General features: G+C 42.7%; 3 protein-coding genes across 4 annotated transcripts in view; 1 reads left to right on the top strand and 2 right to left on the bottom strand.

Annotated features, from left to right (window-relative positions):
• LOC309368792 (uncharacterized protein) overlaps positions 1 to 14,993 on the top strand; it is a gene marked incomplete at its 3' end in the record, with an annotated part of 476,991 nt that overhangs the window by 210,920 nt on the left and 251,078 nt on the right. The gene's annotated exons all lie outside the window — the stretch shown is intronic.
• The window catches only part of LOC309369064 (uncharacterized protein), a 126,273-nt gene that overhangs the window by 95,746 nt on the left and 15,534 nt on the right, over positions 1 to 14,993 (bottom strand). The window lies entirely within an intron of this gene.
• Positions 6,491 to 14,992, bottom strand: LOC309369080 (uncharacterized protein). Its single transcript, XM_081909702.1, has 6 exons — positions 14,532 to 14,992; positions 14,250 to 14,331; positions 12,787 to 12,863; positions 12,542 to 12,668; positions 9,941 to 11,740; positions 6,491 to 8,246 (listed from the first exon to the last, which is right to left on the bottom strand). The coding sequence occupies exons 1-6, from the start codon at positions 14,931 to 14,933 to the stop codon at positions 8,170 to 8,172; spliced, it is 2,565 nt and encodes an 854-aa protein (XP_081765828.1). The 5' UTR covers positions 14,934 to 14,992; the 3' UTR covers positions 6,491 to 8,169.

Below are 14,993 nucleotides of genomic sequence, written 5' to 3'. Positions count from 1 at the left end.
TGCATGGACCTTCTCTGTTGAGCTTGTGTTGTTATCACCACTGTTAACACTTCTTTTTTTGTAGCCATATTCTATTTGTTTTAACTTTTTATTTTTAACCTCTGACGTTCCTTATTTGTCCCTATAAATGTCACTTTATTCTTTTATTAAAGGCAGAATATGATTTCACATCCTACTAGTACATGGTGTTAACCTGTTCTACCTGTGTTTTCCCACACTTCATATGAATTCTTTGATGGAAAGTGAGATGGGCCCTGTGAATGACGCGCTTTCCACATTCCAAGCAATTATATGGTTTCTCCCCTGTATGAATTATCTGATGGGAAGTGAGATTGGAGCTATTAGTGAAGCTCTTTCCGCATTCCACACACTGATAGGGTTTCTACCCTGTATGAATACTTTGATGGGAAGTGAGATCAGAGCTCTGACTGAAGCTCTTTCCACATTCCACACAAGGATAGGGTTTCTCCCCTTTATGAATTCTTTGATGGGAAATGAGACTGGCGCTCTGACTGAAGCTCTTTCCACATTTCACGCACTGATAGGGTTTCTCCCCTCTATGAATTCTTTGATGGGAAGTGAGACTGGCGCTCTGACTGAAGCTCTTTCCACATTCCATGCACTGATAGGGTTTCTCCCCTTTATGAATTCATTGATGGGTATAGAGATGGGAAATATACCTTAAGCTCTTTCCACATTCCACACACTGATAAGGTTTCTCCCCTGTATGAATTCTTTGATGGGTAGTGAGATCAGTGCTCCAACGGAAACTCTTTCCACATTCCACACACTGATAGGGTTTCTCCTTTGTGTGAATTCTTTGATGGGAAATGAGATCGGTGCTCCAACGGAAACTCTTTCCACATTCAACACACTGATACGGTCTCTCCCCTGTATGAATTATTTGATGGGAAGTGAGATGCTTGCTCTTACTAAAGCTCTTTCCACATTCCACACACTGATAGGGTTTCTCCCCTGTATGAAATGTTTGATGGAAAGTGAGACTGTCCTTCTTATTGAAGCTCTTTCCACATTCCACACCCTGATATGGTTTCTTCCCAGGGAGATTTCTTGGATGGGAAGTGGAATGGGAACTTTTTCCACTTTCAATATATTTATACAGCTCCATTGTGGGGATTTTGTCGTGGTCACCCTTGTTCTTCATTTTCAGTCCATCACTATCTGCAATGAGAGAAATGGATTATAGCCTCAGGGAGAAATTAATGGTGCATTCACACAAAAGCTTATATGAAGAACAAACTTCGTTAGTCTCTAAGGTGCTACTTTACAATTTTTAAAATAAATTTCGACTGTGTCAGACCAACACGGCTACCTACCTGAATCCAGAACTTGTTAACACTGGTATTAGAGGAATAACATTGAAGTTTCGCAACCTTAACCTGTTGCAGGATCTTAGCCAGTTGAATATAGCAGTGCATATGCAGACTTCCAGAAGCAATCAGTTGCAGGCATGTAGGATGAAGCAGGAACAAGACGCTGCTACCAGTAACTTGGTTACTTATAGGTGTTTATTACTTACAGCAGATTCACAAGTTACTATATACAGGATACAGATCTTAACTCTCTCACTTAACAAACTCCAAACGACTCTCAGAACACACACTGTTCAACCAACTAACCAACCAAGGAAGGTCATGAGTCATCATGCCTAAGTGGAGACCTCAACCAATAGCAGAGCTGTATCCAAGGCCCCATATCTGTAGGCAGAACAACTCCCTCTGCTCAGTCTTCTTGGCCTTCGGCCAACTTCTTAATTGCTTTGTGAGAAGCTGCATCAAATAGCACGTAGGCAAAAAAATCCCAACATAACACAAGTGGGTTAGATCGATGGTTTTACTAAAGGGTTGGGTGCATTTATTAACAGGGATCCACTGACACCCTTAGTGCAACCTGTGATGCAAAAAGCCCGGCTATTCCCTCGAATGGATTTTGCTTGGCTAAATCATGGAATCCCCTCCATTTCCAATGTCAGTCTTCTCTTTGGGCAACCAAAGACTGATGGGAGGAAAAACAAAAACTGAAAACCTGACAGAAGCTACTTCAACTTCCCCAACAACTCTGAAGTTTACAGTCAAAAGGGTCTGGGGAGTTCAGACCAGCTGATCCTTGTTTAATAAGCTGCAACTGGAGGAAGAACATTCACCGAAGAAGAAGAAAAGTAATTTACTGTTCAAGGTTTATTGTGGGACAAATGTAATCCCAGATGTTTTAAGGGGGCACTGTTGAGTTCTGTGAATATATATGAGGTTCAACATAGAGAGCCGTTTTGAATTTAAAAACAGATATTATGATCCCACAAGGAGCCTTACCAAGAGAGGCCAAGATCCCACGATTCTCCTCCATGACCTCCTTATGCAGAGCTCTCTGGTCAGGATCCAGCAACTCCCACTCCTCATCCGTGAAACAAACAGCAATATCTTCAAAGCACACTGGACCCTAAAAGAAAAAGAGAAATGTCCTCCTCTGAAACAACACTGTTGTTCACCACCACTCCTTGAGCTAGGACATTGTTCCACCCCTTGGAGATGGATGAAGAGGTCTTGCCATCATCGTTCTGTCACCTGCCAGAGAAAAAAAAGTTGGATGCCCAGAGTGCAGTGCATCTGCAACAACAGATGGGACTTTTGAGAACGCTTTGCCTGCTGAGTGCATTTGGATGTTTGGGCGAATTTCAGATGTTAGATGTGAGAAAAAAATATATCTCCCCTACACTGAGCTCTTGGTCCCAACTATCTCCCCCAACAAAAGATGAAAGCACCCCACAGATGATTTAGAAAACCAACAGAATGGGACCAAATGGAGAAAAACTACCTTCCTCCTTACCCAGTAGCCTCTCTTTGGTGTCCAACAGAGGCCTCTCTGTCTCACAGGAATCTGTGTTCTTTTCTTCAAAGAGATCCTTTTCCTGAAAGAGCAACAAGGATTCAAAACCGTGAATGAATGGTGATAAATATTAACAGAGAATGACAAAACCAAAATTATTAAGGGTGTTAGATCTCATTGCATGGATGTCTTCACAGAAAAAGAATGAATGGGCCATGAGGAGAGCATTTTTGGATGATCTCCATCCTTTTTGGAGCCCCTTGGAAGTATCTTGAGGAAAGTCTCTCCAACCTGCCTTCTCTCTTCCTGCTTTCTCTCCTCTGCCTGACTCAGGAGGAATCCTTCAGCCAGGGCCACTGCCTGGGAACTGGTCTCTGCTCGACAGTCCTTCACCCAGCTCTCCATCTCCGGTGGAAGGACAGCTAGGAACTGCTCCAGAATCACCAGGTCCAGCATCTCAGCTTTTGTGTTCCTTTCTGGCTTCAACCACTGACAGTCAAAGTGGTAGAGTCGGCTGCAAATCTCTTGGGGTCCTTTGGCCTCCTGGCAGCAGAACTGCCTGAACTGCTGGCTCTGCACCTCTGAGCAGAGGGTGTCCTCCTCACCCAGGATCTTCTGCACAGAGTTTTCCCAGAATCCCCCACTGCTCCCAGTTTGGATGGCATGGCATCTTTGTAATAAAACATTACAAAGGAGGTCTACTACAGAATACATATTTAACACAGTAGGGCTAGGTGAGTCTGGGCCTCACCCCTAGGCCAGATGAAAAGGGCCTTTCTAAAAAGGAGAAGAAAGAGGAGGAGGAAGAAGAAGAGGAGGAGGAAGCAGCCTCTAGCTCTCCTAGAAGAAAGATTGCAATGGAAAAGGTGGAGGCAACTGAAGGGATTTCTGGGAGATGAAGAAGCCTTGTTGCTCCTGCCTTCCAGTCAGTGCATGAAGTCAGACCTGACTGACAAGGGAGTCATTTGTATCTTGTGAAAAATGGATGCTTGGCTCTAGTGGGGGTCCTCATCCGGGGGTCCTCAGGAGTTGCTCCCCCCACCCCCACTCCCCTGCTTCTGTCTCCTTTTTTTGCACTTGTACTCTCTGCCGCTCTCAAGGCAGACTCCTGGGGTGGGGTCCCTTTTTCTTTGCTCTGAGGGCCAGGAATGTATCTGGACATTATTATTCTATTAGATAGCTTAACACACACAAAGCCACTGATGCCAAGGTCCCTGGAGGCTCAGGGAGTAGCGGCGCCCATTTCCGGTTGCTTTCCCAGCAACAATCCCTTTGGGACAGAGAGGATGTGGTCCTGGGGTGCCATGCTCTGGGTGCGAGGGGATGGCTGCAGTGGCCTCCGTGGGGAGCTGCCCTGGGAGACACTGGGAAACTGGTCCCCAATGCAGCAGCCAGACTATGGGCTGGGATCCCTGCCCTTTCTCTCCCACCTTAACTTCCTTCCTCCCTGTGGGGTTTTTTTTGGGGGGGGGCTAGTCCACCTCCTCGTCCAGCTTTGGAAACCCACTTGCACATGTTTCCTCTGTTGTGCAATGAGGCTGAGCGATGTCACACAGAGTTAAAGTCCCAGGGACTCCTTTGTTTGAAGAAGGGAGATTTTGTGGGAGTAATTTTTTTCTGAAAGGCCAAATGAATTTCGGATGCTCTGATCTGCAGGAAGGAGAGTGTTGCAGACCTGGCCCCTCCCTGGCAGGACCCTCTCCCCCCTGACTTGGGGTCCCCCCCGCCTGAGCAGATCAGCCCCCCCCCAGCCTCCTTCCCTGCTGCAGCCCTGGGACCCCCACTAGATCCCAGAGAGGAGACTCACCAGATCCCAGGAGGGGATTTCTTTCCGCAGGGCCTGTAAGACAGAGTTGTTCCGCCTGGCCTTTGGCTTGGAGCCAATTTGATTCCCTCCCTCTCTTTCTTTTTTCCTTTCCTTCTCCTCCTGCGATGAGGCTACATTTTAATATTTTAATGTTTCAATATTTCAATGTTGTATTTTAATTTTGTTCTTAAGTTGCAATCATTCATCTTGTTTTTATTATTGCTTCTAAGCCGCTCTGAGCCCGGCCTTGGCTGGGGAGGGCAGGGTATAAATAATAAAATTATTATTATTTATTATTAAAAGTCCAGGGAACATTAGATGCTTCTAATTTTTCCGATGAAGTGTTTTATTCAGTCTCACCTGCAATCACGTGTGCTGAACACACAGAAAGGCATACAGATAATGAAATTACAGGGAGTTACAGTCTCCAAATAAAACTCAACACATGCAAGCAGATTGATGGAATAGTACACATGATTTCCCCATCTCCTTTTAAAAAACATAATTTTTCTTTATCTTCATAGTACAGAAGATAAATATTCAGAAAGCAATAGTTACAACAGTAAACAAAAAGTAACTTGTCCTGATGGAATTTCAGACTTTCAGCATGTTATTTGTTAAAGTTTCATTTCATTATTCTAAAACAGGCATCCCCAAACTCGGCCCTCCAGATGTTTTGGGACTACAATTCCCATCATCCCAGACCACGGGTCCCGTTAGCTAGGGATGATGGGAGCTGTAGTCCCAAAACATCTGGAGGACCGAGTTTGGGGATGCCTGTTCTAAAAGACCACGATACATTTTCCCGTGAGTGTTGGGTGGATTCCTGCAACAGTTTTAACAATTTATATATTTAATAAACATTTGCCACGTGTTATAAAAGGAATATGGATTGTGTTCCCCCACCTTCTTGATTCCCCCGAGCAAACAAAATTTAAGATACTTAAACTGTAGTGCCCAGAATTGAACACAATATTCTAGGTGGGGCCTGACCAAGGCAGAATAAATTGGTACTATTCCTGCCCTTGAACTGATTCTGCCTTCTGCCACATTGGCCTCCGCTCCCCGTTTGGTGTCGTCTGCAAATGTGATGAGCATCTCCTCAGTTCCTTCATCCAAGTCATTTATAAAGACGTTGTACAACAATGGGCCCAGGATAGAACCCTGCAGCACCCCTGTTGTCACTTTTCCCCAGGATGAGGAGGAACCATGAAGGAGTCCTCTTTGGGTTTGGTCAGTCAGATCCACCTAACAGTTACCTCATTCAGCCAACATTTTACCAGCTTCCTCACATAAATATCACGGGCGACTATTTCCACAGAAGTCCACTGATCAACAAACTTTCTAACTTCATCCAAAAAGAAAAAAAGAAAAAGAGAGATTTCTCTGGCTTGACGAGTTTTTGAGAAAGCCATGTTTTCAACTTGTATGTTTATGTTCTGAAACACCGAGCAATCAGATAAAGGGCACATAATTTTTTTAAATGAAGATAATAATAAGGATATTGACAAGCCGAAACATATGCAAATGAAGGCAATCAAGATGGTCTTGCTTTATTTATGCATTTATTTAATTTCCATAGCGCCGTATACCTGGGGTACCAACTTGAATAAAATATAGAAGGGGTTTAGTAAGCCCCTCCTTGCACAATCAATACATGATGTGGGGCATGCATGCCATTTGAATGGCAATGCCTATCAACTGGGGGGGTGCCCCCCTCAAATATTTTATGAAGGGGCAAAGACCCCTCATCCTCTAAAAGTTGGCTCCTGTTCCCTGCTGTTGCATTCTGAAGGCCAAGGACGGACTGGACCCTGATTAATACAATAGACACGAGGCTTGACCAGCAAGACCCTGGGAGAAAGTGCGCGTTCCACTTCCTGGCCCAGGTCGTTTTTATTAACAAAAGAACTTTAACACAGCGTTTGTAAGAACCAATCAGATTTCCTCCGAGCATTTCAAAAAATCCTCACGTGGGGACAAAGTCAGATCAGAGGAAGCCTCTTAACTACAAAGAACTATTTCCTATTTGAGCATGCATACATGTTTAGGCTAAATAAACAGGAACCAAGGAGGAATTAACAAACCCCCGTGGTAATAAACCCAGCAGTAAAAGGAAAGACAGGCATTTTACCACATCCATGTGAACTCTGTTCCTGGCCCTAAGATCTACCTAAAGATTAACAGAAGCTACATCAAAGCTACCTCCCTATTTTTATGTACCCAGGAGGCCTGGTAAGCAACTGGTCTGTGTTAGAATGCTTTACACGTGACTGACAGACATAGAGAAAATGGGGCAGATATGCAGAGGCTTGTGGGATCGATCAGAAATCAAGTCAATGACCCAAACCCAGTCAAAGTGATGCTTTCACCATTGACACAGTAGCTTGCTTCATTTTTCATAATTCCTCTTAGCAATCCCACATGACCAGACACCTACACCCACAGTTCTCAGAATGGTTTCAACATAAAATCACAATATGAAAACACAAAACACAAAACCTGTAACCCCCCACCGCCCCTGGCAAACAAAAGTTTAGATTCTTAAATTGTGGTGCCCAGAATTGAACACAGTATTCTAGGTGGGGCCTGACCAAGGCAGAATAAATTGGTACTATTCCTGCCCTTGATCTGATTCTGCCTTCTGCCACATTGGCCTCCGCTCCCCTATTGGTGTCGTCTGCAAATGGGATGAGCATCCCCTCAGTTCCTTCATCCAAGTCATTTATAAAGACGTTGAACAACAATGGGCCCAGGACAGAACCCTGCAGTACCCCTCTTGTCACTTTTCCCCAGGATGAGGAGGAACCATGGAGGAGGACAATTTGGGTTCGGTCAGTCAAATCCACCAGTTACCTCATTCAGCCCACATTTTACCAGCTTCCTCACATAAATGTCGCAGAGGACTTTGTCAAAAGCCTTACTGAAATTGAGATGCAGTATTTTCACAGCAGTCCCCTGATCAACAAAGTTTGTAACTGCACCCAAAAAAAGAAATGAAAAAGAGAGATTTATCGGGCTTAACTTGTTTTTGAGAAAGCCCTGCTTTCAACCTGTCTGTTTATGTTGTGAAGCACCATGAAATCCTCAGATGACAGGCACATAATTTTTTAAAAATGATTATAATAAGGAGGATATTGTCAAGCTGCAACATGTGCAGATGAAGGTGATCAAGATGGTGTTATTATATTTATTTCATTTCTATAGCGCCCTATAGCAGGGGTGCCAACTTGAATAAAATATAGGAGGGGTTTAGTAAGCCCCGCCTCAGTTAAACAGTCAGAGGATGCGGTGCAAGCATGCCATTTGAATGGCTGTTCCTATGAACTGGGGGTGGCCCCCTCAAATATCTTTTTGGGGGGCAAAGACCCCTCAGACTCTAAGAGCTGGCTCCCATTCCCTACACTCACAGGTCACAGGACGGTTACAACATAAAATCACACAATGAAAACACAAAACACACAGCCCAAAACCTGTAACCCCCAACTCCCCACCACATTTTAAAAGGGCATTAGATGTCAATCAGCCAAAGGCCTGTTTAAACCGGTGTGTTTTTCCCTAGCACTGAAAGTTGTATAATGAAGGGTTTTCCACTCTTCGTATGAATTCTTTTTTTTTAAAAAAAAATATTTTTATTCATTTTCACCGACATAAACAATAACAGAAACATACAAAACAAAAACATCAGCAGCAAAACAACACAGACTAACACTAATGTGACTTCCCCAAACCTCCCCTTCACTGCATCCTTAATTTTAACATGTTAATTCTTAGCAAATCTTTAATCAATTTCAAAACTCTTTTTCCTTAAGTTTTTCTCATATTTCAAATTTAGCCGCTATAATTCTATATCTCATACCTTTTGACATTTTAACATTCCAAAATTTTACAACAATTCTTAAGATAGATTTTAAACTTCCTCCAGTCCTCTTCCACCGTCTCTCTCCTCTGGTCACGGATCCTGCCGGTCATCTCAGCCAGTCCCATAAATTCTATCACCTTGATTTGCCATTCTTCCAGAGTAGGTAGTTCTTGAGTCTTCCAATACTTTGCCAGTAGAATTCTTGCTGCCGTGGTTGCATACATGAAGAATGTTCTGTCTTCCCTTGGTACCGTTTGGCCGACCATGCCCAAGAGAAAAGCCTCCGGTTTCTTAACAAATGTCCACTTAAGGATTTTCTTAATTTCATTATAGATCATCTCCCAGTAGGCCTTAATCTTTGGGCAGGTCCACCAAAGGTGGTAAAAGGTTCCTTCACATTCATTACATTTCCAGCAATTATTATTGGGCAAATGATATATCTTTGCTAGCCTGGTTGGGGTCATGTACCACCTATAGATCATTTTCATTATGTTCTCTTTTAAGGCACTACATGCCGTGAACTTAATGTCTGTGTTCCATAACCTTTCCCAGTCTGCAAACATAATCTCATGACCGATGTCTTGTGCCCATTTAATCATCGCTGATTTTACTGTTTCATCCTGTGTGTTCCATTTCAGCAACAAATTATACATTCTAGACAGAATCTTAGTATTGGGCTCCAATAATTCTGTTTCTAACTTTGACCTCTCCTTCTGAAATCCTACTTTCCTGTCTTGCTTGAACGTCTCATTAATCTGCTGGTAATGTAACCAGTCTCGGACTTTAGGTTTCAATTTCTCCATACTCTGTAATTTAATCTTTTCACCATCGTATTCTATGATTTCACCATATTTTGGCCAGTCTGAATCCATATTGAGCTTTTTTACCGCCTTGGCTTCCAGGGGTGACAACCACCTGGGGGTTTTATTCTCCAACAGATCTTTATATCGGTTCCATACATTAAACAATGCTTTTCTGACAATGTGGTTTTTAAAGCCTCTATGCACCTTTACCTTGTCATACCATAAATATGCATGCCAGCCGAAATTATTATCATATCCTTCTAAATCTAAGATGTCTGTATTCTCAAGAAGTAGCCATTGTTTCAGCCAGCAAAAAGCTGCTGCTTCATAATAGAGTCTTAAGTCCGGCAGGGCAAAGCCCCCTCTATCCTTTGCATCTGTTAAGATTTTGAATTTTATTCTGGGCTTTTTGCCCTGCCAGACAAAATTAGATACATCTTTCTGCCACCTCTTGAAACAGTCCATCTTGTCCAAAATTTGCAGTGTCTGGAATAAAAACAACAATCTCGGCAATACGTTCATCTTAATAACAGCAATTCGGCCTAACAAGGAAAGTTTCAACCTAGACCATGTGTCAAAATCTTTCTTAACTTCCAACCAACATTTCTCATAGTTATCTTTGACTCTTCGTATGAATTCTTTGATGGAAAGTGAGATTGGAGCTCTTCCTGAAGCTCTTTCCACATTCCACGCACTGATAGGGTTTCTCCCCTGTATGAATTCTCTGATGGGAAGTGAGATGGGCGCTCTGACTGAAGCTCTTTCCACATTCCACACACTGATAGGGTTTCTCCCCTGTATGAATTCTTTGATGGGAAGTGAGAGAGGAGCTCTTCATGAAGCTCTTTCCACATTCCACGCACTGATAGGGTTTCTCCCCTGTATGAATTCTCTGATGGGAATTGAGACTGCAGCTCTGACTGAAGCTCTTTCCACATTCCACACACTGATAGGGTTTCTCACCTGTATGAATTCTTTGATGGGAAGTGAGATTGGCGGTCTGACTGAAGCTCTTTCCACATTCCACACACTGATAGGGTTTCTCCCCTGTATGAATTCTTTGATGGGAAGTGAGTTTTGAGCTCGTCATGAAGCTCTTTCCACATTCCACACACTGATAGGGTTTCTCCCCTGTATGAATTCTCTGATGGGAAGTGAGATTGGCGCTCTGACTGAAGCTCTTTCCACATTCCACACACTGATAGGGTTTCTCCCCTGTATGAATTCTTTGATGGGAAGTGAGTTTTGAGCTCGTCATGAAGCTCTTTCCACATTCCACACACTGATAGGGTTTCTCCCCTGTATGAATTCTCTGATGGGAAGTGAGATGGGCGCTCTGACTGAAGCTCTTTCCACATGCCACACACTGATAGGGTTTCTCCCCTGTATGAATTCTTTGATGGGAAGTGAGAGAGGAGCTCTTCATGAAGCTCTTTCCACATTCCACACACTGATAGGGTTTCTCCCCTGTATGAATTACTTGATGGGAAGTAAGACTGTGGCTGTGACTGAAGCTCTTTCCACATTCAAAGCATTGATAGGGTTTCTCCCCTGTATGAATTCTTTGATGGGAAGTGAGAGAGGAGCTCTTCATGAAGCTCTTTCCACATTCCACACACTGATAGGGTTTCTCCCCTGTATGAATTCTCTGATGGGAAGTGAGATTGGCTCTCTGACTGAAGCTCTTTCCACATTCCACACACTGATAGGGTTTCTCCCCTGTATGAATTCTCTGATGGGAAGTGAGATTGGAGTTATTATTGAAGCTCTTTCCACATTCCACACACTGATAGGGTTTCTCCCCTGTATGAATTCTCTGATGGGAAGTGAGATTGGAGTTATTATTGAAGCTCTTTTCACATTCCACGCACTGATAGGGTTTCTCCCCTATATGAATTCTTTGATGGGAAGTGAGAGAGGAGCTCTGACTGAAGCTCTTTCCGCATTCCAAGCACTGAAAGGGTTTCCCCCCTGTATGAATTCTTTGATGGGAAGTGAGATCGGTGCTCCGACAGAAGCTTTTTCCACATTCCACACACTGAAATGGTTTCTCTCCTGTATGAATTCTTTGATGAGAAGAGAGATGAGATCTCTCACTGAAGCTCTTTCCACATTCCTCACAGTCATAGGGTTTCTCTCCTGTATGAATTCTTTGATGGGAAGTGAGATGGGCACTCTGACTGAAGCTCTTTCCACATTCCACACACTGATAGGGTTTCTCCCCTGTATGAATTCTCTGATGGGAACTCAGAGAGTAGCTTGTACTGAAGCTCTTTTCACATTCCAAGCACTGATATGGTTTCTTCCTAATGGCATTTCTTTGATGGGAAGTAGAATGGGAACTTTTTGCACATTCAAGATATTGATACGGCTTCTCCATTTTGTCATGGTCACCCTTGTTCTTGATCTCCAGTCGCTCGCCATCTGCAATGAAGAGAAATGGATTAGAGTCTCAGGGAGAAATTAATGAGGAATAGTTGTTAACATTGGTAATAGAGGCATAACGCAAGTGGTTTAGATGGATGGGTTTACTAAGGGGTTGGGTGCATTTATTCACGAGGTTCAACTGACATCCTTAGGGGAACCTGTGATATGTAATTTAATATATATATATTATTTTTGTTAATTGCACATATTAGTTGCACATATTTTCCAACATTACAGCTCCAATACCACATAATAAATCTTTGGCTTTGACAGCCTTAGACTTCCTTCAACCCCTTCTAATGGTTTTCTAAATTTCTTTCTGTTTTGCATTTTTGTTACTGTTCTTTTTTATATATACATACTATTTTTACTATTCTTTTATTATTGTGCATAAAAAGGAATACAAAAGCACACAAAGAAAAATACATAAACACAGAAATCTGCCATTTCCAGATTTGTCAGTCTTCTCTTTTGTCAACCAAAAGCTTATAGAAGGAAAAACAAAAATAGAAAGCCTACTTTAGACAGAAGCTACTTCAACTTCCCTAATGACTCTGAAGTTTGCAGTCAAAAGGGTCTGGTAGTTCAGACCAGAACGATACTTGTTTAAGAATCTGCAACCAGAGGAAGAACATCCACAGAAAAAACAGTAATTTACTGTTCAAGGTTAATGGTGGGAATATTAAAATCCCAGGTGTTGTAAGGGGCACTGTTGAATTCTGTGAAAATATATGAGGTTCATCATAGAGAGCTGTTTTGAATTTAAAAACAGATATTATGATCCCACATGGGCCTTACCAAGAGAGGCCACGATCCCACGATTCTCCTCCATGACGTCCTTATGCAGCGCTCTCTGGTCAGGATCCAGCAACTCCCACTCTTCGTCGGTGAAACAAACAGCAACATCTTCAAAGCACACTGGACCCTAAAAGAAAAAGGGAAATGTTCTCCTATGAGACAACACTGTTGTTCACCACCACTCCTTGAGCTACGACATTGTTCCACCCCTTGGCCTCTGTCCCCACAAGGCTGCTTCCCCATACCTGATCCACAGCCGCTGCTTCCATTCTGTCCCCATTCAGAGATGGATGAAGAGGTCTAGCCAGTATCCCTGTGTCACCTGCAAGAGGAAAAAGGTAAGGGGGAGGCCCAGAGTGCCTTCTTGTCTCACAGGTGAATCAGTGCATCTCAAACTCCACAGGGGCCTTTGAGAAAGTCTGGCCTGCTGAGTGCATTTGGATGTTTGGGTGCATTTCAGATGTTAGTTTTGAAAAATATATCTCCCCACCTCTGGGCTCTTGGTCCCACTATCTCCCCCAACAAAAGATGAAATGAACCCACAGATGAGTTTCAAAACCATGGTAGATTAGAAAAGCAATGGTTTAAAAATATATAAAATGAACAGGGTTTTTAAAAATTTAATATGGATTTTTAAAAATTTAAATCTGATTTTTAAAAATAAATTGCTTTTGGAGGAAAAATCTTTCTATTGATAGTTTTCTATTTAAGTAACATTATAGTTCAAAGGCTATTCATAAGGAAATAAGGATTTGTTTTTAATTATGTAGCATGAGCCTTTATATACAATGTCTAAATTTTTTGGTAAATGAATTCCATTAATCCACTCACAATGTCATGCAATTCCAGAGGTTTCTGTAAGAATATTTGGGGCAGTTTTTCTAACATGAAGATATTATCACAGATGTTTGTTTTTGCAGTTCTTAAAAGAGTGAATTTGTGTCCGCAAAAATCATGCCTTTTCTTCACCGGAAAAATGCTATAAAATAAACATACAGAGTTGAGGAGAAAACCTTAATCCCATTCTCCCTTTCAAAATTTATATACACAGAATCAACCCTTTACTCTTAAATGCTAAATTCCAAGAAGTTCAATGAATAGATTGTTTGGAGTAGAATAGATCTGCTGAAGTAGCTAAGTGTGAAGCAGTAAAAATGAAAGTGCAACCTTGAGACCAGAATACTCCACAAGTCTTGGGACCTTGAAGTGCTTGCCAGTCAACTAATAAGAGTTCACGGGTTCTAGGCCCTTCTTCCCAGGGCTCAACTGGCACTGTCCAAACAATAAAATCTCTAACTACTGTACACCAGTTAAAAAACATGGATACATATGCTGTAATGTTATTGTTTTAGTTAAATAAAATATTTAAATTGTTATTAAGGAAATGATTATTTATTTATTTTTCTCCTTCCAATAAAGTACAGCAGAAAAGTTGTCCAAATACAAACAGCTATCTTAGGGATCCTGACAATAATTCCATAATAATCTATGTATTTCTAACCAAATCAGTAATCTTTGATAAAACTGTAAAAACCACTCCAAAAATTTATTATTCTAAAAATGAAACCTTCATCTGGCTGTAAATATTAAGATTCTACCTGCAAGAATGAGATTTTCGGTAAAAACAAATGATTTGATTCAAATCCATCCTGTTCAAAGCCAAAGGAATATGACCAAATGGAGAGAGAAAAAACTCCTCCCTCCTTACCCTGATGCCTCTTTCTGATGTCCAACAGAGGCCTCTCTGTCTCACAGGAATCCAGGTCCATTTCTGCAAAATGATCATTTTCCTGAAAGACCAACAAGGATTTAAAACAGAGAATGAATGGTGAGAAATATTAGAAAGAGAATGACAAAGACTTGAAGGGTGTGAGATCTCATTCCATGGATGCCTTCCCAGAAAAAGGATGCGCCATTAGGAGAGCATTTTTGGATGTTCTCCGGCCTGTTTGGAGCCCCTTGGGAGTATCCAGAGGAAAGTCTCTCTCACCTGCTCTCTCTCCTCTGCCTGACTCAGGAGGAAACCTTCGGCCAGGGCCACCGCCTGCGAACTGGTCTCCGCTCCGCATTCCCTCACCCAGCTCTCCATCTCTGGGGGAAGGACAGCCAGGAACTGCTCCAAGATCACCAGGTCCAGCATCTCAGCTTTCGTGTGCCTTTCTGGCTTCAGCCACTGACGGTCAAGGTGGTAGAGTCGGCTGCAAGCCTCTCGGGGTCCTTTAGCCTCCTGGCAGCAGAACTGCCTCAACTGCTGGCTCTGCACCTCTGAGCGGAGGGTGTCCTCCTCACCATGGATCTTCTGCACAGAGTTTTCCCAGAATCCCCCACTGCTCCCAGTTTGGTTGGCATGGCCTCTTCCTGCTCCAGGGCCAACTGAGTCTCGCACATCCATCTATGCTCTCAGGAAGCCTCTGAGAGATTGGAAGGAACCCTTTGGTCTTCTGCAAAATTC

Source organism: Podarcis melisellensis (assembly GCF_964234715.1).
Source record: "Podarcis melisellensis genome assembly, chromosome: 4".
Taxonomy (NCBI): domain Eukaryota; kingdom Metazoa; phylum Chordata; class Lepidosauria; order Squamata; family Lacertidae; genus Podarcis; species Podarcis melisellensis.
This window is presented reverse-complemented; position numbering and strand designations above follow the sequence as displayed.

Coding starts and splice junctions, on each gene's coding strand:
- LOC309369080 (XM_081909702.1), bottom strand. CDS start 14,933: ATGGATGTGCGAGACTCAGTTGGCCCTGGAGCAGGAAGAGGCCATGCC. Junction 12,669..12,786: donor AAGCAGCGGCTGTGGATCAG/GTATGGGGAAGC, acceptor TTTTTCTTTTAG/GGTCCAGTGTGCTTTGAAGA. Junction 11,741..12,541: donor TGGGATCGTGGCCTCTCTTG/GTAAGGCCCATG, acceptor TCTTCATTGCAG/ATGGCGAGCGACTGGAGATC.